The following is a 21,955-nucleotide window of genomic DNA, read 5'->3' as shown; positions in this document are numbered from 1 at the left end:
AGTTTAATTGGGGTCTTGTTATAGATGCCGTCTCTCCAATAATACACGAAACTTCCCGAGGCATTAAGTGTTAAGAAACCCTGACCTACATTCAACGAAAGGGTATCTTAAAATGCCCTTCATCCCCGAGGAGGCCTTCAAAGGCTGTTTGCGCTGATCATGAGTCAGTTGCTAAACATAATTTGGCTGGGGTATTCGCCATAAAAGGGTGTATGATCGGACCGAGCCATCATCAAGATATATTTGTACGATAGAAGATAATTTAAAGGTAGTCTCTACCTATTTTCAATTGTACACCCTCAAGCCATCCCAAATGTAGGTGAACACAAATTATTTTATATTCAAAAATTAAAATATTTATATTAAATTGTTTGCGTTCAGCTGAAGAAATTAAGTCATGTGTATTTGGGATACGGGAAGAAAATTATGAGATTTTTATATGTGACCACAAAACCAGTCATAAGTCGCACGAATACTATATTTGTAGCAATTATTTTAATTTTAATATAAAAAATCATTAGGATATTAAGTAAAGATCATGCTCCATGAAGATATTTTGTAAATATGTCAAAAATGTATTTATCATTAGTAATATGTCTTGCTAAGGCCTTCATATTTAGATTTTTTGCACCATCAGATTCTAGATTTTCAAATAGTTTTATCTCAGCCAAAAATTGTCCTTATTCTAACAAACCATACATCAATTTAAAGATTATTTATTATTTAGCATGTACCTCATTGTCAAAATTACCCTTATTTGTACAGGGTTGTACAGGGTCACATATAACATTTTTTGTTTTTTAGTAAATTTAGCAAAAAGTAAAAAAATTATACAAAAAAATTTGACATATTCTGTGCAGTTCAATTCGCTAATAATAATATTTTTTGTTTTTTAGTAAATTTAGCAAAAAATAAAAAAATTAGACAAAAAAACGGACATATTCTGTAAAGTTCAATTCGCTTCGGCTTTTGTTTACTGTTTGTACAGGGTCACATATAAATGTTTTGTTTTTTAGTAAATTTAGCAAAAAATAAAAAAATTATACAAAAAATTTGACATATTCTGTGCAGTTTAATTTGCTAATAATACAATTTTTTGTTTTTTAGTAAATTTAGCAAAAAAAACAATTATACAAAAAAACTGACATATTCTGTGCAGTTCAATTCGCTTCGGCTTTTGTTTACTGGTTGTACAGGGTCACATATAATTTTTTTGGTTTTTTAGTAAATTTAGCAAAAAATAAAAAAATTATACAAAAAAATTGACATATTCTGTGCAGTTCAGTTCGCTTATAATAATTTTTTTTGTTTTTTAGTAAATTTAGCAAAAAAAAAATTTATACAAAAAAACGGACATATTCTGTGCAGTTCAATTTGCTTCGGCTTTTGTTTACTGGTTGTACAGGGTCACATATTAAATTTTTAGTTTTTTAGTAAATTTAGCAAAAAATAAAAAAATTATACAAAAAAATGACTTATTCTGTGCAGTTCAATTCGCTAATAATAACATTTTTTGTTTTTTGGTAAATTTAGCAAAAAATTATACAAAAAAACTGACATATTCTGTGCAGTTCAATTCGCTTCGGCTTTTGTTTACTGGTTGTACAGGGCCACATACCACATTTTTTGTTTTTTAGTAAATTTAGCAAAAAATAAAAAAATTATACAAAAAAACGGACATATTCTGTGCAGTACAGTTCGCTTCGGCTTTTGTTTACGATTAAAAAAATCTAATTACTGTAAGCTCGTAATATTGGTTTTGTTTTGAACCAAACTAAATGGCAATTAATAAACACAACCAAAACTGATGGTGTAACTGTGTAACATCATTCAACAATAAACCATTGTTATAAAACAACATAGTTAATCGTTTACAGCCAATCATAAACGCACACGTACGAAAAACACATTTTTATCCCAAACACTCGACCTGTTCCTCACATATTCACCTTAAGAGCCATTTTACATTCTCTCATCGTTTAAATAAACACAGCTCCATTTTATAAATACTTCAAGCCGTAATCTTGAATTATTCATGCGTCAATGGAAACGTATTCCCGCAGTGCGCAACATCAACGCCAATAACGTTTTAATCTTATTACGTCACGTTTCGGATAAATTGGCTTTTAATTTGTTTGTTTATTGGTTGATGAATCAGAAGACAGGATTTTTGTGTGCACATAAACGCTAAAGTGTGGATGTATTTCTCAGTGAGCTAAAAGTGTTTGGTAATGGGACTAAATGTGTTTTGGTGATGGGAAAGACAGCTGAGACCACACCGCAAGGAACCAGGGCTTCGTCCGAAAGCTTTTAGAGTAAATAATACAGAATGTGCTGACGTTGCCGTTCTTCTGAGCGATGCCGAAAACAAACAAATTAGCAAGAAACTCAAACTTCATGGAGGGAGAACGTCACAAAAAGGGGGCTAACAAGCCAGATGATTTAAAACAAATCAAAACAGATTGGACATGTAAATCTGGGAATAGAAACACAAAGGCTATTTTCTCCAAAGAAACAAACACAGTAAATGCCTGCATGGATGAGTCAAAAAAGGCCATCTGTATTTTTATAATATGCATGACCTTAATTCACTCCTAGCATAACATAAGGTGACTCATGCACCTGCACTTGTTAAACAGGACTAATAGCTCCAGGCCCGGTCTTGAGAATTTAGGCCCATGCAGCTAAAGTCATAAACACTTTATACATGCAGGATCCTGTATTGTATGGTTACATTCCAGAACACACACACACATTGCTATACACACTCGCACCACATCACATCACATCAAAGCTCTATGTGGACTCTGACCTGAAAAGAAGTTTTTAGCACGCAGGTAACTGACGCTCAGACGCAGTATGGAGAGTTTGTCCAAACTGCTGGTGACCTCCTCTGGAAACGGAAGGAGGCTGGCCAACCGGTCCAGCTCGGAGTTTAAGCGATCTCTGTGACGTTTGGACGGGTTCGACTTCGACCCTTCAGCCGGGGGTGCTTTCACACTAAAAATAACAAGAATACGCAAGAGTCTTGAGATCACACAGGTCACATCATATTGTTATGAAACAATTCAGTTAAGCAGGGTTGTAACTCATAACAAATCTCTTAAAACAATGATGCACAAAAGTTACTTGATTTCATTATGAGCATCTAAACAATACAGATGGGATACAGAAAAGACTGTAATTTTGATTCCTATAATGCTTTGCATGTTGTTTTAATTTTATTCTGTAAAGATAAAGATTTATGTTTGATGTTGAACAAACTGTTCCTCAATAAATAACATAAATTCAAATCTACAGTAAGTTACTGGCAAACAGCTGCCATTAATACTGTAATTTTTTTACAGAAATGTTTTATTAATGGTAAAATAAATATAGCAAATATAATAATTATTATCGTTCATGTAACATTAAATAATATTAGGTCTAATTATTATTTAGGATACAAGCTACAACTATTAAGTTTATATCATTGATATAAACATATAAATGTTACTTATCAAAAGACAGATAAAATTGATTCGAAATTAATAAAGTAAACAAAATAAAATAAAAAACTGTAATATGATTCTGATAATCGAGGTACTTTGAGCTTTCCTTGTAAAAAGCAGTTAAATTTTATTAAAATGAAAACAAAAAGTGCATAATATTTTAAATATTTGTACCAACACCAAAAAAATGCAGCATGGTTTTGCAAGTCAATTTAACGTACTGTTTTAAGTTTTGACATGTGAATATTTGACATATCTTCTTTTCAGTTAAATTAGCATACAAACATATATGTTGATTTGACAAAAATGCTGCATTTTTTTACAGTGAAATGTTTGTTTAAATGGTTTCTAAATAAAAAACTAAACATAATTAACCTAATTAATTTTACATTTATCCTCTTCCTAATTTTCATGTGGTCTTAAGTGGAAATAAAAGAGTAAAACATAAATATTGACAATTTTTTTTTTTGACCGAAATGCCTTCGACTGTAAAAATAAATGCAGCATGAAGTTAAAACAATTTGGTTTTCCAAGTCAATTCAACCTACTATTTGACAAAACTTTAAAAAGTAAAAAAGCCAACTAGTTCTTATAAGTTAAATTAGCATAAAATATATGTTGATTTGTAAAAAATGCTGCATTTTTGCAGTGAAATGTTCGTTTAAACGGATTCTAAAATAATAATGAAAATAAATAACCTGTTAATTTGACACTTATCCTCTTCCTAATTTTTATGTAAACTTACGTGGAAATAAAAGAGTAAAATATGAATATTAACAATGTTTTTTTTACAGAATGGCCTTTCAAAAATAAATAAATAAATGAAGCATGAAGTTAAAACAACTAGGTATTGCAAGTCAATTCAACCTACTATTTTAAGTTTTGACTTAAAAAGTGTACATAACTTATAAAAACATGTTGAAATTGTTTAACTTAATTTGTTAAGTAACATAAAAATATATGTTGATATGACACAAATAAACATTTAATATGGGTCACACCCGAACTGACTTGAGTTTCTGGGTCAGACATAAACACACACTTTTGTTGACATTAATTAAAATATTTTGAATAATTTAATAATTATATAATTATCTAAATAATTAATAAACAGTAATTAATAACAATTTAGTAATTTGGTATTTCAAACTAAGTTCAAAGTCAGTAAAGACATTCAGAGGATATGAGTGTCTATCACAAAAACACAAATAATGTTATATACATATAAACGTATAGCACTTACGCTCTTTGCACTGGTTTTCTTCTTTTGCGTCCTGCATACATGCTTACACTTCAATAACTCCTCAGATCCAATAGATTCAACTCTAAAACAGACCCAACAGCGAGGCCCCCCTATTCTATATACAAAATACAACTAAAAATAAAAAATCAGGCTTCTTCTAGTGCAGGGCATGGGCGTTAAAATCAAAAGTCGAAGTTCATGATAAAAACATAATTTTAATAGTGTTAAAATTATTGTTTTGTCCAAAAAAGGGACCGAGTCAGAGTCCCCACAACTGCATGAAACAGCCTAATATACTTTTAACAAAAAATAAAAGATAGCCTACAAAAAAAGTGTAATTCCTCTTCAGACATTCAGGTGAGGCGCAATATCAGCAGTCATATAAACTGAGAGCAGGTGCACGCGACTCTTTATATTCCTCATCTTTAGTGTCGTCAAGTATAATAAACAAACTTTCAAACTCACGTGCAAGGATAAAATAATAAATAACAATCTATATATGCACAAAATAATCGAAATCCAAAGTCATCATTTGCCCTCGCTTCGTGTCATTTTTTTGCTTCAACTGCTCCGCTAAGTCCCACAACTGCGCGCCCCCGACATCCGAGTCAGGTTAGATGCGCGCGCATGTGGTTGACCAGGCAACCAGCACAGATTTGCTCGGAATAGCGCGCGGAGCATCCGAGGCCGCGGCTTAAAGGCAAAGGGGAAAAATCTCCTAGGAAACAGGACGTCAGACTTTACACCCCGTGATAGGTCAAAAGAATTAGGAATTAACACGTCTCATTAATATTAATTAGATGACGCTCGCTCATAGGCTTTTCTGATTCGCAGACGTTAGTATGTGGGTGGAACATGTTGGCTCATGAATATTAATGAGTTTCACGTGACGGACTGTCAGGGAAGGTTACTAGCGTGACCTAATTAATATTAATTTAACGTCTAGACTGAAAAAATACTGCAGTATTTACACTTTGTTTTTTACTACAGTATTTACTGGAGTTTATCATTTAATTATAATTAATACGCTAATACTACAGAATACTGTATACATTAACAAAGTACTACAATTTACTATAGTAAATACTGAAGTATTGTACAGTTTTACACGAAGGTTAAGAGAACTTGAAAACCCATTTTGTTTTTTATTTGGGTTTATTATGTTAGACATTTTTGGTGTAATAAATCCTTCAAACACACACACACACGTTAAATTTTATTTTTCCTATTTGTTCCACAAATTGTTCAACCATATTTTGAAAAGTGATTATTGTGATTATATCCACAGGGTGTGTTATACTTTAGCAAACATTTACCTGATTCTTCTATTTTTTATCTGTTATGCTTTTTTATGACTTCATTCCTATAAAAAGCACTTAATTAATATAATGATGTCACTATATACTGTAATAGTAGGTAAAGAAGACTCCTTTTATGTCCATTGACTCGCAATACACATTGCAAACATCTGTTTCATGTATATGTACTTGAAAAGGAAGGAATGAATAAAAGATTCAAAAGAAATTTGTACATCTCCCACAGTTTGTTGTACTACGCCCTATAAAATTGTGGTCAACCACGAGAAGAACGCTAATTTATTTAAAACAAATAAATAAATCACAGCATGGCTGTACTAAATAGGTCGATTAATTTAATCTGACCAGAACATAAAACATTTTAATTTTAAACTAATAACCTATACTAAAGAAGTCTATTGACACATATTCTAAATATGTACATTAGCACCCCCACGTGGTAAACATGAACACTACAACCTCACAACTCTGTCCAATGTAGGTCAACCAGGGTCACACCTGAAAACAATTCAATGTCTGAAACTGATGCATACTGTATGTGCATATGATTGATGTGTATAAATGTTTCATTTTCGGACAAAACAAGCAAGAAAAACGTTTGAGTGAATAGCCACCTTTTAATGTTATAAAGATATGAGTATTAAGAGAAACAACAAAAATGAATCAATTTGATAATACAAATACAAAACAAACAAACAAAAGCTATATTGCATAATATAGATGTATGTTTATGGCTGTATTTGCGGGACATCCGTTAACGTATATAGACTTTAAAGTTGTGCGAAACAATGTACAAAATAAGATATACAATACACGTGAAAGCATTTACAATGCTGGGTGAAAAAAACAAGCACAGAAACGAACAAAAATACAACAAATAAACAAGGATACTGCATATGAAGCGACCTCACAAACACGTTATGCGAGAATAAGTGCTTTTGTTTCTCTTGTATAGTTTAGTGGTGAAGAGCTGGGTGTCCAAAAGGCTACCGATTATTGGCACACGGGGGCGTTCAAAGCTGTTAGTGAGGTCTATGAAATATAAATCTGTTTTAATCAATGGCACTTTGAGGGAACGGGAAATGAAAGCAAAATGGTGCGAATCTAAGCCTAAGCATCTTTATTTCAATATAAAACGAATGCGAATATGAAACTGCATTACCAGATATAAAGCCAATGCAAATGGTAATGATCGTTTAATATGCAGTTACGAGATTATACTGTGGGCGGGGTTCATTGCATCGCACGTGGTGCGATACGGTACGCGAAAATCACATTTGCGCAAACCAATCCGTTGCGTTTATTTGTGCGTGATCTTAAATCGACAGTACAAACTACTAAACAGATCAATCATCAATCGCGTATTCATACTAACCTCCACTCTAAGCTGCCAGACATCCGGCAATCAAATAGAGAACGCGCGTATTTACATCTTATCATACATCTTATCTCCTTTAGCGTTCAGAACGAACAAAAACCAAAAGGAAAACAAAAGTTGCTAATCTCAAAAATAAAATAAAAAAACAAAATAAGTGTGAATGTAAGTGTCCTGTAACTTAAACTGTGAGGCTATGTACAACACGTAGCATACTAGCGTCAACTAGCATTAGCGATTCCGTCCATGCTAACAACAACAACAACCAGTTGTTAAATACATTGCTTCTCAGATTCAATTATAGCTGCCATTTCAAATCCGTTCCTCCTTCCGCAAGCCACAATCGTTTTACTTAAAGACAGAGAAAATGAAGGGAATAAATGAAATATCCTTGAGGGGGGAAAGAAATTAAGGCACACGGTGTTCCTATTTTAGACGATGAAAGGACAAAAGCTTTGGGCTTATATATATCACACCACACATGTTCTGTCCTAGCCGAGAAGAGAAAGTGCAATCTCTAAGATCAACAACAGTCTAAAACACAACAAGTTTCTACGAGTAAATTAAGCGGGATTGATAAAAAAAATTAAACGTACAAAATCGGAGCCTTTCAAAAAGAAGGCGATTCATTTTTTACGAAACAACCAACAGTCATTTTTCCAAAGCTATGAGAAATGTGTCATAATGCTATAAAATCGTATTAAATTACTATTTAAAATTCTCCTAAAATAAGGCACATGGGGATTACAAACTTTATGCCTCGTATACGAAGTGTATACGTAGTTTCACTTTGGTCGTAACAATTGGAAAATCAAACCCATCCTTTTTCTTTGACAATTATTTTTCTTCAACAAGTTTTTTTTGCGAAATCTCTTTGGAGGCGGGATCAGCTGACCGGTGTGATTGTCATGGCACGTAACAAGATTCAAGAATTCCTAGAATTCTCTCATAAGAATTAAAGCAAAAGCGTTAACAAAAAGCGAGGGCGTATATAATCTATAACCAGAAAAGTGAACAAAAATGGCTCAATGGCATTTTTATAATTTTGATTATATGCATTAAAAAAATACAAAAGACAAAATAAAAGAAAAAAAATGATAAGCTGAATCATAACATTCTGTTACTGTTGTAATACACAATAAACATACGGTTAAAAGGGTGGCAAGAGAGGACGCACGATGTCCAAGGGAATTAAAGTCTTTACGTATTCATTTTTACTCCTTGAAGAAAAAATATCCTGCAATATAAAAAACCAAAAGCAGCCACAAAGTTAGTTTCTGTTGAAAACGTGACGCGTCTCCTCTTCGGGGATATCCAATACGATGGCGTCACTTATTTCTCACATCCAACAATTTTACGGACTCGTCCGTAAGAAATTCGGACGCTAAACAGTCCATCGCCGTCGTCCGCAAAGTCCAAGTAGGCGGAGCTGTAGGGCAATTTTTCTGTGAACAAATCAGCAATTTGTTCCTGCAGTCCAATAACGACCCGCAGGCCATTAGTAGAGTATTCATATTATGAAAACACACTCGCTGGATTATTAGGACTAAGCTACTGTACAATGCTAACACTAGGGTTTAAGGTCTACAGGTGGGACCTCTTAAGTGCATAGGTAGCAATATAAAGGGCCTGTGTATCCTCACCAATGAGATTGCCGTTCCCTTTTTGAGACGAAACTTACCCCAATAAATAGCATCTTGTGCTCGACGCGAATCGTTTTCTCTGGAATCTATGCCGCAATTAAAAGGTTCCACCTTAACTTCTGCATACTTCATAATTTAACTCTCGGCTCTCTCGCCACATACACACTTGCTCACACATCTCTCTCTCTCTCTCTCTCTCAGCGTTTACCTTGCCAGAGTGGTGATGCATACAAAACAAAACAACCAAACGAAGCGAAATCTATATAGGACGATGCTTTAAACGAAAAAAAAAAATTCTGCGTATTTGTCAAAGATTGTGAAAGTGAGTGTAAAACTAAGTGTGGTTGTTGAGTGTGCTCTCAGATTTCTAAAGTCTTGAAGGTTGTCAGCCAAGAGTTTCATCAGAAGCGGAGGCATCTCTTTCGAGGGACAAACAAGCATGCATACTTTTTTATAGAAAGGTGCGCTGCTTGTCAGACTCATGACGTGTCGGTGACATCTCTGTCTAATAGTCACAGCAATTGCTTTGGTTGTTCTCGGAAAAGTAGGCAGTTCCGTTGACCAGCGGTGGAAAGTGGAACGTTGCTTCCTCTTCCAGTGGGCGGCTTGCGATCTGCGAGGGGACAAAATTGAAACCATGAGGAATGTTTTTCCCATTCCGTGGCGATCATGTCATGTTTGTTAAGTGTTGCATGGAAAAACTTTAAAGCAGAATTTTAAACCTTTGCGTGCAACGATTTTGCTCTTTCTTTAGTATTTCTGAATAATAGAGTAGAGAGTAGTTTGTGTACTACATGGAGATCAATCAAATTTAAAGCCAGAACATTCTGACTCCACTAAGACAATGGGTCTGACCCATCCAAGAGAGAGACATGGCATAAACTCAACAGAAGTTAAATTGACTACACTTCTAAAACTTAAGGCGCTACAAGGTGACAGAGCAGGGGTGCCCAAACTCGGTCCTGGAGAGCCAGTGTCCAATCGAACCCCAATCAAGCACACCTGACGGAGCTAATTAAAGTCTTAAGCCGCCTTTCTGCTATACACCACAAACAACGGCTGATAAACCGAAAGTCATTCATTCCAAATGGAGAGTCGCAAAGGGGCTACGACCATCTGTGAATGCGTAATTTTCGGATCTGTTATCAGAGTTGGATTCGTATAAAAATTTGACCTTCTATCAAAAGAAGTTCCAGATTCGATTGGGGTAGGGGCATGTTTGTTTATGTGATTTCAAATGTCAACATTGGCTTTCAGAGATCGTGCCCCCCGACCTTTAAGGCTCTTGCATTGGAGTGTGCTTCTCTCCCATGTTGGCACGGATTTACGATTTAACTGCAATTTCATGACGACTTCCACTAGGGGGCGAACTCCGACAGTCGTGTCCAAATGTCGAGTACACTGGAAAGGCGGCTTTAATATGCATGCTAGAAACTTGGACAGTTGGACCTAAACTTTGCAAGACAACAGCAATCCAGGACCGAGTTTGGGCACCCCCTGACTAGAGGAACCATTTTTAGCTGTATGGTTCCCTAGAGTTTAACATTCACAGAACCAAAAGGTTCCCTGTACTGGAAAAAGTTCTTTAGACCATGGGTTTGGTGGCCCCCAGGAGGTTCTAGGACCCCCTTCTCCAAATCTTACCTTGGAGCAATGCAGAGATTAGCTCCAACCTTGATCAAACACACCTGAGCAAGCTAATCAAGGTTTTCATGATCACTAGAAAATCACAGATGGGTAAGTTTGATTAGGGTTGGAGCTAAACTCTTCAGTGCTCTGGACCTCCAGGGTAAGATTTGAGGAACCCTGCTCTAGGGGATCCTCAGAAAATGTCTGTTTAAATATTTTCTTTGTATCTTTCTAGTGTGCTATAATGGTAGCCAATTATATTTGTTATGCATAAAAATATGTAAATTGATATAAATGGTAGGTAGGGGGTCCCTCACAAAAGATTACCATATTTGGGGGATTTTGGCCTTATAAAGTTCCAAAACTCCTGCTTTAGACTAATAAAAGGTAAGAAATTAATAATAATTTTGAAAGGATAGTTATTTGTAATAACACATGGGAAGATATTCATAATCAAACAGGAAGCAGGAGCACCATTAACTTCCATACAAGAAAAACAAAATACTATAGAAGTCAATGGTTCTCAAAAAGGGTTTGGTTACAAACATTGCTCAAAATATCTTCCTTTGTGTTCAGCATAATGTGGGGGTGAATGTGGGTAGCTATCCCTTTAAGAAGCTTAGGTTCGGATAACCAAAAATGGCTATACCTTCACTGTGAAAAACCATTTGTAGCACTTTTAGGGGTGTACCACCTAGTTACATGCAACATTTAACTCATGTATCTATCTATTCACCCATCCCTACCTAAAACTGCACCTAACTTTTCCCCACACAAGTTGAATGAACATGACTGAACACATTTATCCTGAGTATCTGTCCAAAATGCTCTTAGAAAAAACCTTCACACATGCTAACGCTAGTAACATCCCAACAAAGTACTCTCTACCCACAAACCATTGTGAATTCCAGCAACGCTGTAATGACAAAAAAACCTTCATAAGTGCAGACACATTGAGCCTGGGGTAAGAACAGGGCAGTTCCATTATATCCACAGATTATATCATCTAAAAATAGGGAGTCGCACACCTGGTGCTTTGATGTTTGAGCATGTTAGTTTCGAGTTATAATTACATTAATGGCGTTTACCTGTGTCTGGCCATTGCAGGAGAGATACTGCTGAGCAATGATGTTCTCCGGAGTCAATCCTAGCGGGACTTGGCAGGCCATGGGACTGATATTGGTGTCCTCTTGCGGGATGACCGATGAACCCACGATTGATTCGCTAGGTCCTCTTTGGTAGTAGCAAGATGCTTGAGTTGGACTCTGGGTCAAGAGACCTTTAGCCATCTGACAGGACGACAGATCTGCGGAACCATACTGCATCCCATTTACCCTGGGTTGAGGGGTATTTACGAACATGCAGCTGTTTGCGATCGGATGAGGGCCGTTGTTAATCGTGTCCACCTGCTGAGGATAGCCGTTACTAACGGTTTTCTGGGGCAGGAAGCCAGACCCAAATCCTTGCGCGTTTGTCTGTGACATTAACTGTCCGAGTGGGTCTCCGTAGAGTCCGGTCATATTCTGATGTCCACCGGACAGTGATTTAGGGAGCTGCTGTGGAGTGGACTTGGGCACCTGCCAGGCGGTCAGTCCTGGATTGGCGACATTTTGAGTATGAAGAGAAAACTGTCCTTGTAAGTGTGCGGTAGGGGCAGATTGCAGTCCTGCATCTTGTGCAACTGAAACATTATGGGTACAACTGTCTATCAGGCTATCCACGATACTGTTGGTGTCGGACACGGATGGTACCCACTGAGGGTTGTGATTTATCGATTGTTGCTGGGAAAGAGAGTTTTGATTGTGGAAGGCCATTGGCTGGGTGGCGGTGCCCTGCAATATAGAGTTTTGAAGAGGCAAAGACATTGTGTTGGGATGGGTCTGGTTTCCAGTCAGCATGTTTCTCTGGCCACATTGTGTGATTCCATTCTCTTTCACGGCACCATACAGGGTCTGCTGGGGCTGAAGACCAAGCCTGACTTGGGTCTGCTGCTGGCTACACGGCATGCCAAGAGAAGAATTAAACATAACTTGATTGTTGCCGGGTGTCTTTTGGGGTGTCTGATCCAGTCCAAACGACTGGACGAAAGTATTGTTAGGTACAATTGGCATCTGCGGCCCAATATGGGTCAGCTTCGCCAACCCTCTTCCAGGACTACCGGCATCCACAACCTCTTGCATGTTCATTCCCATAAACCCAGCTTGACCGGGGGATCCCGAGAGCATTCCCGGCTGGCCGTTGAATCCCTGGTTAGCAGTTAAGGTATTCTGTAAGTCCATCTCTGGAACCTCAATAAAAGGATCCTGGCCCTTAAGCTGGTCGGGCAGCTGAATACCATTGTCCTTGAAAAGAGCATCCTCGACGTAGGAAAGTATGTCGTTGGTGATGATATCATCAAGATCCATCGTGTTATTTTGGTTTATCCTGACCAAAAATGCCTCCCATTCCTTCAGCTCCGAATTGTCGACATCGAGGTCTTGCATGCTGTTACAAAGAGTGCTGTCCCCCATGATCTGCTGTAAGGATTCCACCATCTCCTTGACATTGTTTTCTTCCTTTATCCCAGCCATCGTGTTCAGGGGTGATGGCTGGCAGGTGTTCCCAGGAACATTAAGCAAGGCATGGCTATCCCTAAAGGCCCTGTCCAGGTTGAACTGGGAATTGGGATCGTTGCTCTGATTGTAGACACTAGGGTTCTGCTTTAGCATAGATCCAAGTAGAGAATCTGGGTCCACAGATGGAGGGTTGTGCATCTTCTGACCTTTGTTCTGATTTTGAATCTCTGTGATGTCCAGTGTGGGGCCGGTCTCGTACAGTACCCCCTCACCGGTGGCGCAATTGAAAGGTAGCTGCAACTTCCTTTGTCGAAGGTGTTCCTCACCTTCCTCATTACTGAAAAATATAGACATTTTGGTCATTACAGCAATACAAAGAGATCAAAGTACATTACCAAAATACAGGTATAGGTTCAACTTACGTCAATGCTCTCTGTCGAGCAATGATGAAATCAGGTCGTCCTCCTTTATACACAAGCCTGGCATTCGCCTGCACCCAGACCCAAGTACCTCCTTTTGAGAGCAGTCTAAAGACTGTTAAACCACTTTCTCCTGTCTTTATCACTGCAAGAACGTGTAAGAGAAACCTCTATTACTGAAAAGTCTTATTTAAAAGCAGGTCAAGTCGGCGATAACTTACTTCTGATGTGGTTGTCTGCGCAGTGCATCATGTCGGCAGCATGAATGAACTGATATCCAGATCCTCGAATGCAGAGCTCAATTTCAGTGTAGCCAAGAACCACCTTTCCTCTGCAAGATGAGAAACAAGGTAGGAAAACTTTAACAGCGTATTTCTGTCCAAGCTGCTCATTTTATTTGCAAATTAAAATTTGTGAATAAAGCAGTGTTTTCATCCCGTTGTGTTTCTAAGAGAACAAAATGGCTACTTTTGTCAAAACAGCCACAATGTGAATGTGTATGTGGGATTATTACAGAATTAATGAGTCACATGACCTTTCAACATGCATCTAACCAGTGCTTCTTACCAAATAAAAAATGCATCCACCTTAAATCATATACTTTTTTAAAGTTATTGTTTGGGCCATTTTTGCCTTTATTTGATAGGCAGTATGTAAGGAGAGTACATTAAAGTACAGGGTGGAGAGGGGGTATGGAATCGGCAAAGTACTCGTGCCGAAACGGCCCACTACACCATTGGCTCCGACGAGCATATACTTTTAATTTAAATTTTGATCTCAGTTATCATTTAACTTTTAAGTATCTTACAATCCTCAAAAATGTTATAAGCATTAACACATCCGCTTCACTTTTAATGGGTGAAGCGTTGCCGAACTGAATTGTGGATCCGTCGACGCCGCTGCCGTTGCTCACGGCAGAAGTTGAACATTTTTCAACTTTTCAAGTGGCAAAGCGTGCGTCCGCCAATCAGATCGCCTTATGCAAATAACCTAGGCAAAGCCACCCAATTACGTTTATGGAAGACTGGAGCATGTGTAGCGGCCACTGTGATAGGCTGTTGGCCACGCTGCAGTCCCGTGTGAATGTACCGTAATGTTGCCATTGCCTTCAAGAAGACTAAACCAAGCTACCTTGTGTCGATTCCCAAAGGTGTGAAGTCCAGCTTGTGTTTGGTTTGGAAAAGCAGAGTCTTGCTTCTGATTTCCAAGATGGAGGGTGGCTGAAGGGGTGTGGCTACGACAAAAAGAGCCAGCTGAGGGTGGACCATGGTCCCGTCTTCTGCCAGTTTGTTTTGGCCGTGGAGATATTTCAGCCTTCCCTGGAAGTTTAGGGCCTTGGGGGCAAAAGGAAAGTCATTCACGGGTCAAGAGGGTCAGACAATGAGTGCAAACAGTCTACAACTGATTTATTTATTCAGCTGGTTTTATGTATCATTGTGAACACAGACAACCAGTTGTTGAGTCTAAACCAAAAAAAAAGGTTACCCAATCTGTGAAAACCCAGCTAGTTTTTAATTTTGCGAATCATCCTACATTGAAGGCAGAGTGCACGATTTCTAAAAAAATGCTTTGGAAAAGGGAGTCTGGCCAACTACCAAAACACACTTGTCGCCAAATCAGCAGTAAGGTGCGTGTCTAAATCACATTGTTGCCTTGGTTGCGTATGTGTGGGGCGGGTCTTTCAAAAAAGGTCCAGATTCTATTGGGGCAGGGGCGTGTTTGTTTAGGTGAGTTCAAATGTCATTGGTTTTCAGAGATCATGCACCCCACCTTTAAGTAAATTTCACAGACAGGGTCACACATATCAAATATTTACCAGGAAGCCAGATGAGTTGTCAAGAAGACAACGAAATCGGCAGCAAAAGCTTCTTTCCAGGAAGGAAGAGTTTTCTGGAGGGATGTGTTGAGGATTGTAGGTCACCATGTCTCTGGTGATGTCACTGCTGCTCTGCATTCCTGGAGGCCGATTGGTTGATCCGAAACGAAGAGAAAAAGACATTAAAACAATCGTCTGTGACTCAGCATACTGGGTTTATACAATGCACCATTGTTTAAATCTGAACCAAGCTAAAAATCTGTCATCTTTTCCACATTCAAATTTAATGACAACTATGGGAGTTACTCATTCACAAAACATTCAGGGCTGGCACGCTTATTATGACATCTCATCAGCCCTTGTCGGAAGTCTATTTTGCTACTAACCGTTGTCGCTGTCGTCCGGGTTGAGAGCGAAGTGCAGTTGCCTTCGAAACATTGCGCGATCGTCTGTATGGATGAGCTCGAACACACTCTGGTGGACCACATCCGACTGTCAAGAAGAAGAAAGACGACATTAAAAAACATACAAGATTACCACAACCTAACCAATTTCTCCTGCAGATCCTAATGGCTATGCACATTTTACCTGATGGCATGACATTTAATTCTTTTTCCACTATCCAAAACATGTCCCAGCACACTTATTGCCGTTTTATTTTCAAATCGACGCATGTGCAGCAGGCACGTATTGCATGGTGCACATGGTTCACATTCACACCCATATTTTGAATTCGCACCCCTTCTCCTAAACAGTAGATTAAATAAAGATCACATTTTCTGATTTGTCTCCTCAACAGTCTCACATGTCTTTCAAAAGCGAGCACATTTATAGGAGATATGCTATCCATACTCGGTCTGCTTTTCCTCTCTCTGTTGAGCGCTTACTGTCTGTTTGCACTAATTGCTATAGGCTGTCATAATGTGGGATAAGAAACAGGACTCAAATCCAGACATGGTCTAAAACATCACGATTACTTGCACAAACACACGTATGTTTAAACGTTAATGAGGGCACACGGGGAAGGGTGTAAAGAAAGGGAACATATACAAATACATATACATACATCTAATATATTTAAACACATATCAATGTAAAACTGTGCAGATATATAGTATGTGTACATGCATTTGCACTGAAGAAAAGTGTTAACAGTAGTTTATGTGAGGCTTGAATTATATATAACAGGTGAAACTAAAACATTTTTTCAAATGTTAAAATGAACACACATTCCCACACGCAAATATTTTCAACAGCAGATCTTATAGATCATGATGAAAACATTATTTTGTGATAATTTCTTACATTGCAATTTCAACAACCTCAGTTGACTTAACATAAGCAAACCTGGCCAATATAACAAAAATTTAATTATGGATTTGTATGTCGTCTTTCGATTTGATATTTAAAAAACTGCTAAACATACACTGTTAAGAAGTTGGTTCAACTTAAAAAAAAAAGTTATCTGGTTGCCTTAAAACTTTAAATTAATCCAATTTAAAAAATATTAATTTGATTGAACTAATATTTAAGTTTATTTTAAATTACAAATATTTTACTAAAATTTAAAAATTTTAAGGCAACCAGGTAACTTTTTTTTTAAGTAAAACACAGTTTTTTAGTAATATATATTTTTTAAGGCAACCAGGTAAACAAAAAAAGTAGTTATGGATTTCTAAGTCGTCTTTTGATTTGATATTTAAAAAACTGCTAAACATACACTGTAAAAAGATGGTTCAACTTAAAAAAAAAAAAGTTAGCCGGTTGCCTTAAAATTTTAGTTAATTTTAAGTTCATTCAACTTAAAAATTTGTTTGACTTAACTAACATTTTTAGTTTATTTTAAATAACAATATTTTTCCTAATATTAATTTTTTTTTAAGGCAACCAGGTAAAAAAAATCTAGTTATGGATTTGTAAGTCGTCTTTCGATTGGATATTTAAAAAAACGATAAACATACACTGTAAAAAAGTTCGTTCAACTTGAAAAGTTATCTGGTTGCCTTAAAATTTTTAAAAGTTAATTCAACTTAAAAATATTAGTTTGACTTAATTAACAATTAAGAATTAATTAAAATTTGTATCCGAATATTTTTTTAAGGCAACCAGGTAACTTATTTTAAGTTAAACACACATTTTTCCCCAATATTGAATTTTTGTAAGGCAACCAGGTAACATATTTTAAGATAAACACAAATTTTTTTACTAATATTTAATTTTTTTTAAGGCAACCTGGTAACTTTTTTTAAGTTAAACACAATTTGTTTACTAATATAATTTTTTTAAGGCAACCAGCTAAATTATTTTAAGTTAAACCAACAAATCTTCTTTTTACGATGTAGCTATATTTACATATTATCATATTTGTATTTCAACAACATTTAAATGCATTTAAAATTCCCCAATGACTTAAAGGTGCAATGTGGGACTTTTATAAGGACCTCTTGACAGAAATGCAATATAATATACATAACTACTTTATCAGTGATGTATAAAAACCTTACAAAATGATTTGTATTGTTTATATTACCTAGAATGAGCCGTTTTTATCTACATACACAGCGACTCCCCTTACATGAAAGTCGCCGTCATGTTTCTACAGTAGCCCTAAACGGAAAAACTGCTCTACAGAGCGTAGTTCGTCACTACGTTGTTTCAAATGATAACATGTTTGTCTTGTGGCGGCTACCATATGCGTTTTGAAATTAAGGGGTGAGCTGTTGGTTGCAATACGCAATCTTACCACTAGATGCCACTAAAATTCCCACACACCAAGTAACAAGTAACATAAACAAGAGAATTGTATTTACATAAACCTTTAAATTGGTATCAAAATAATCAATTCAGAAAAACTAAAATGAGCACCGTCCCTACAGAGGACCAACGAGTTTGAAAAATTTATAAATCTGTAAAAATGTAAAGTGCTTTAAAACCTTTGCACCATCAATATAAATGATGGCACATACGATTATGTAGCCTTACAAAATTAAACGAAGCATAATGTAAACATTCGGTATATTGCCCAGCCCTCTAAAATTAACATTAAAGCAAATTTAGTTTTGGAATGGTGATACAATAAATACTCAGAAACTGTTCAATAAACAATACTGTAGGTTTCAACAGGTGTTTGGTTTACTGCCTGTGGATATGCAATTATGTGTGTCTGTGCAGGTGTTGTAGGTCTGCCTGACCGGATAATCCTGGCAACCTTGACTTGTGTTGTATGCTATAGACTGGATTAGGAGAGAAAAGCAGATAATAGGGTGCACATTCACACAGACATACACACTATATGCATCTACCAGCACAAAGCACAGCTCCTTTTCATATATCGCATATGTAAGTACATAGGCGATATGTATATTTACACACTGTATGTATTGTACTTTGTACAGACTTTTTGTGTGTTCAGAGCGAGATTATGTATTTGATTATACTTTGCGTTACATGTAGCCTAAATGCTTTTATTGTTGGATGCAAGTGATGAAATGGCTTTTGTGGTTTCGAGCTACAGCTTACATACAATCTATACACACACAATACACGACCCCCCACACAGAAACACACACATGTATACACAAAAACACACAAGAGCTCTCTTAGATCAGGCTGCGGTCTGTGCACACTTGTACACACACACAGACGAGCAGGTTTTTCAAGTTTTTTAATGAAGCATCCAAACATTCAATTTGCTTCTCTTTGATGTCCTTTCCTTAAGCTTCACCTCTTCTATAAACAAAACCGAACTCCGTCAGATACGCTCTCACGTCGCAGGCTGACGAGGGGGGGATAAAAACACTTAATCTCCGAGCATTTGCAAATATTAGCTTACATAAATTTGAATAAGGCTTTGAAACAAAACAAGGAAGAAAAGAGATGTTCAACACAGACTTGCGTAGCGAGCATGTTAGCTTACAAAACAAAATTCTTAGCCAAGGGAATTTTTTATTGCACAGAAGTTGCGCTTTTAAAGCTTTTGGGACTTAAAGGGATTATTTCCATAACCAAGCAGATCTGGGGCACCATTGACATTATATTATTTTTTTACTATGGAAGTCAATGGTGCCCCAGATTTGCTTGGTTGCATTTTTCAAATTATCTTAATTTGTAATTAGCAGAGCAAAGAAATTTATGCGAGCACGTTAGCTTACAAAACAAAATTCTTAGCTAGGGGAAATTTTTATTGTGCATAAGTTGCTCTTTTAAAGCTTTTGGGACTTAAAGGGATTATTTCCGTAACCAAGCAAATCTGGGGCACCATTGACTTCATATTATATTTTTTTTACTATGGAAGTCAATGGTGCCCCAGATTTGCTTGGTTGCATTTTCAAAATATCTTTATTTGTGATTAGCAGAACAAGAAATTTATGCGAGCATGTTAGCTTACAAAACAAAATTCCTAGCTAGGGGAAATTTTTATTGCGCATAAGTTGCTCTTTTACAGCTTTTGGGACTTAAAGGGATAGGTTCAAACTAAAATGTTGGTAACCAAGCAGATCTGGGGCACCATTGACTTTATATAATTTTTTTACTATGGAAGTCAATGGTGCCCGAGAGTTGCTTGGTTGCATTTTTCAAAATATCTTAATTTGTAATTAGCAGAGAAAATAAATTTATGCCAGCATGTTAGCTTACAAAACAAAATTCTTAGCTAGGGGAAAGTTTTATTGCGCATAAATTGCTCTTTTAAAGCTTTTGGGACTTAAAGGGATAGTTCACCCAAAAATGTTCGTAACCAAGCAGATCTGGGGCACCATTGACTTTATATTTTTTTACTATGAAAGTCAATGGTGCCCCAGATTGCTTGGTTGAATTTTTAAAAATATCTTTATTTGTGATTAGCAGAGCAAAGAAATGTATGCAAGCATGTTAGCTTACAAAACAAAATTCTTAGCTGAGGACTTAAAGGGATAGTTCACAAAATTTTTTTGCTAACCAAGCAGATCTGGGGCACCATTTTCTTTATATTATATTTTTTTACTATGGAAGTCAATGGTGCCCCAGATCAGCTTGGTTTCATTTTCCAAAATATCTTAATTTCTGATTAGCAGGGCAAAGAATTGTGTGCACGCATGTTAGCTTACAAAACAAAATTCTTAGCCGAGGACTTAAAGGGATAGTTCACACAAAAATTTTGATAACCAAGCAGGTCTGGGGCACCATTGTCTTTATACTTTTTTACTATGGAAGTCAATGGTACCCCAAATCTGCTTGGTTGCATTTTTCAAAATATCTTCATTTGTGATTAGCAGAGCAAAGAAATGTATGCAAGCATGTTAGCTTACAAAACAAAATGCTTAGTCAGGAGACTTAAAGGGATAGTTCACACAAAAATTTTGATATCCAAGCAGGTCTGGGGCACCATTGTCTTTATACTTTTTTACAATGGAAGTCAATGGTGCCCCAAATCAACTTGGTTGCATTTTTCAAAATATCTTCATTTGTGATTAGCAGAGCAAAGAAATGTATGCAAGCATGTTAGCTTACAAAACAAAATGCTTAGCCAGGAGACTTAAAGGGATAGTTCACACAAAAATTTTGATAACCAAGCAGGCCTGGGGCACCATTGTCTTTATACTTTTTTACTATGGAAGTCAATGGTGCCCCAAATCTGCTTGGTTGCTTCAAAATATCTTCATTTGTGATTAGCAGAGCAAAGAAATGTATGCAAGCATGTTAGCTTACAAAACAAAACTCTTAACCAGCTGACATTTTTATTGCATAGAAGCTGCTCTTTTGCAGCTTTTGGGACTTAAAGGGATAGTTCACACAAACATTTTCATAACCAAGCAGATCTGGGGCACCACCGACTTTAAATTATATTTTTTACTATGGAAGTCAATGGTGCCCCAGATTTGCTTGGTTGCATTTTCCAAAATATCTTCATTTGTGATTAGCAGAGCAAAGAAATGTATGGAAGCATGTTAGCTTACAAAACACAATTCTTAGCCAGGGGACTTAAAGGGATAGTTCACACAAATTTTGATAACCAAGCAGGTCTGGGGCACCATTGTCTTTACATTTTTTTACTATGGAAGTCAATGGTGCCCCAGATTTGCTTGGTTTTATTTTTCAAAATATCTTTATTTGTGATTAGCAGAGCAAAGAAATGTATGGAAGCATGTTAGCTTACAAAACACAATTCTTAGCCAGGGGACTTAAAAGGATAGTACACACAATAATGTTGGCAACCAAGTAGATCTGGGGCACCATTGACTTTATATTATTTTTTTACTATGGAAGTCAATGGTGCCCCAGATTTGCTTGGTTTTATTTTTCAAAATATCTGTATTTGTGATTAGCAGAGCAAAGAAATGTATGCAAGCATGTTAGCTTACAAAACAAAATTCTTAGCTGAGGACTTAAAGGGATAGTTCACACAAAAATTTTGATAACCAAGCAGATCTGGGGCACCATTGTCTTTATACTTTTTTACGATGGAAGTCAATTGTGCCCCAAATCTGCTTG

The 21,955-nt window shown here is 36.6% G+C and overlaps 2 protein-coding genes across 3 annotated transcripts in view; both read right to left on the bottom strand.

Annotated features, from left to right (window-relative positions):
• Positions 1 to 5,498, bottom strand: part of ahr1b (aryl hydrocarbon receptor 1b) — a 34,847-nt gene extending 29,349 nt beyond the window's left edge. The window contains exons 1-3 of one of the 2 annotated variants that reach the window (XM_055218279.2): positions 5,060 to 5,498; positions 4,735 to 4,816; positions 2,813 to 3,000 (exon numbers count right to left, since the gene is read on the bottom strand). In XM_055218279.2, coding sequence (XP_055074254.2) covers positions 2,813 to 3,000; positions 4,735 to 4,775 — 229 coding nt within the window. In that variant the 5' untranslated portion in view covers positions 4,776 to 4,816; positions 5,060 to 5,498. The remainder of the gene's footprint in view (positions 1 to 2,812; positions 3,001 to 4,734; positions 4,817 to 5,059) is intronic. The other variant, XM_055218280.2, reaches the window with a different exon arrangement.
• Positions 5,499 to 6,647: 1,149 nt separating this feature from the next.
• ahr2 (aryl hydrocarbon receptor 2) overlaps positions 6,648 to 21,955 on the bottom strand; it is a 74,688-nt gene continuing 59,380 nt past the window's right edge. The window contains exons 5-11 of the mRNA XM_055216704.2: positions 15,874 to 15,979; positions 15,488 to 15,627; positions 14,803 to 15,005; positions 13,893 to 14,002; positions 13,675 to 13,816; positions 11,786 to 13,589; positions 6,648 to 9,681 (exon numbers count right to left, since the gene is read on the bottom strand). Of these exons, the coding sequence (XP_055072679.2) occupies positions 9,574 to 9,681; positions 11,786 to 13,589; positions 13,675 to 13,816; positions 13,893 to 14,002; positions 14,803 to 15,005; positions 15,488 to 15,627; positions 15,874 to 15,979 (2,613 nt within the window). The 3' untranslated portion in view covers positions 6,648 to 9,573. The remainder of the gene's footprint in view (positions 9,682 to 11,785; positions 13,590 to 13,674; positions 13,817 to 13,892; positions 14,003 to 14,802; positions 15,006 to 15,487; positions 15,628 to 15,873; positions 15,980 to 21,955) is intronic.

Source organism: Misgurnus anguillicaudatus, chromosome 23 (genome assembly GCF_027580225.2).
Source record: "Misgurnus anguillicaudatus chromosome 23, ASM2758022v2, whole genome shotgun sequence".
Taxonomy (NCBI): domain Eukaryota; kingdom Metazoa; phylum Chordata; class Actinopteri; order Cypriniformes; family Cobitidae; genus Misgurnus; species Misgurnus anguillicaudatus.
This window is presented reverse-complemented; position numbering and strand designations above follow the sequence as displayed.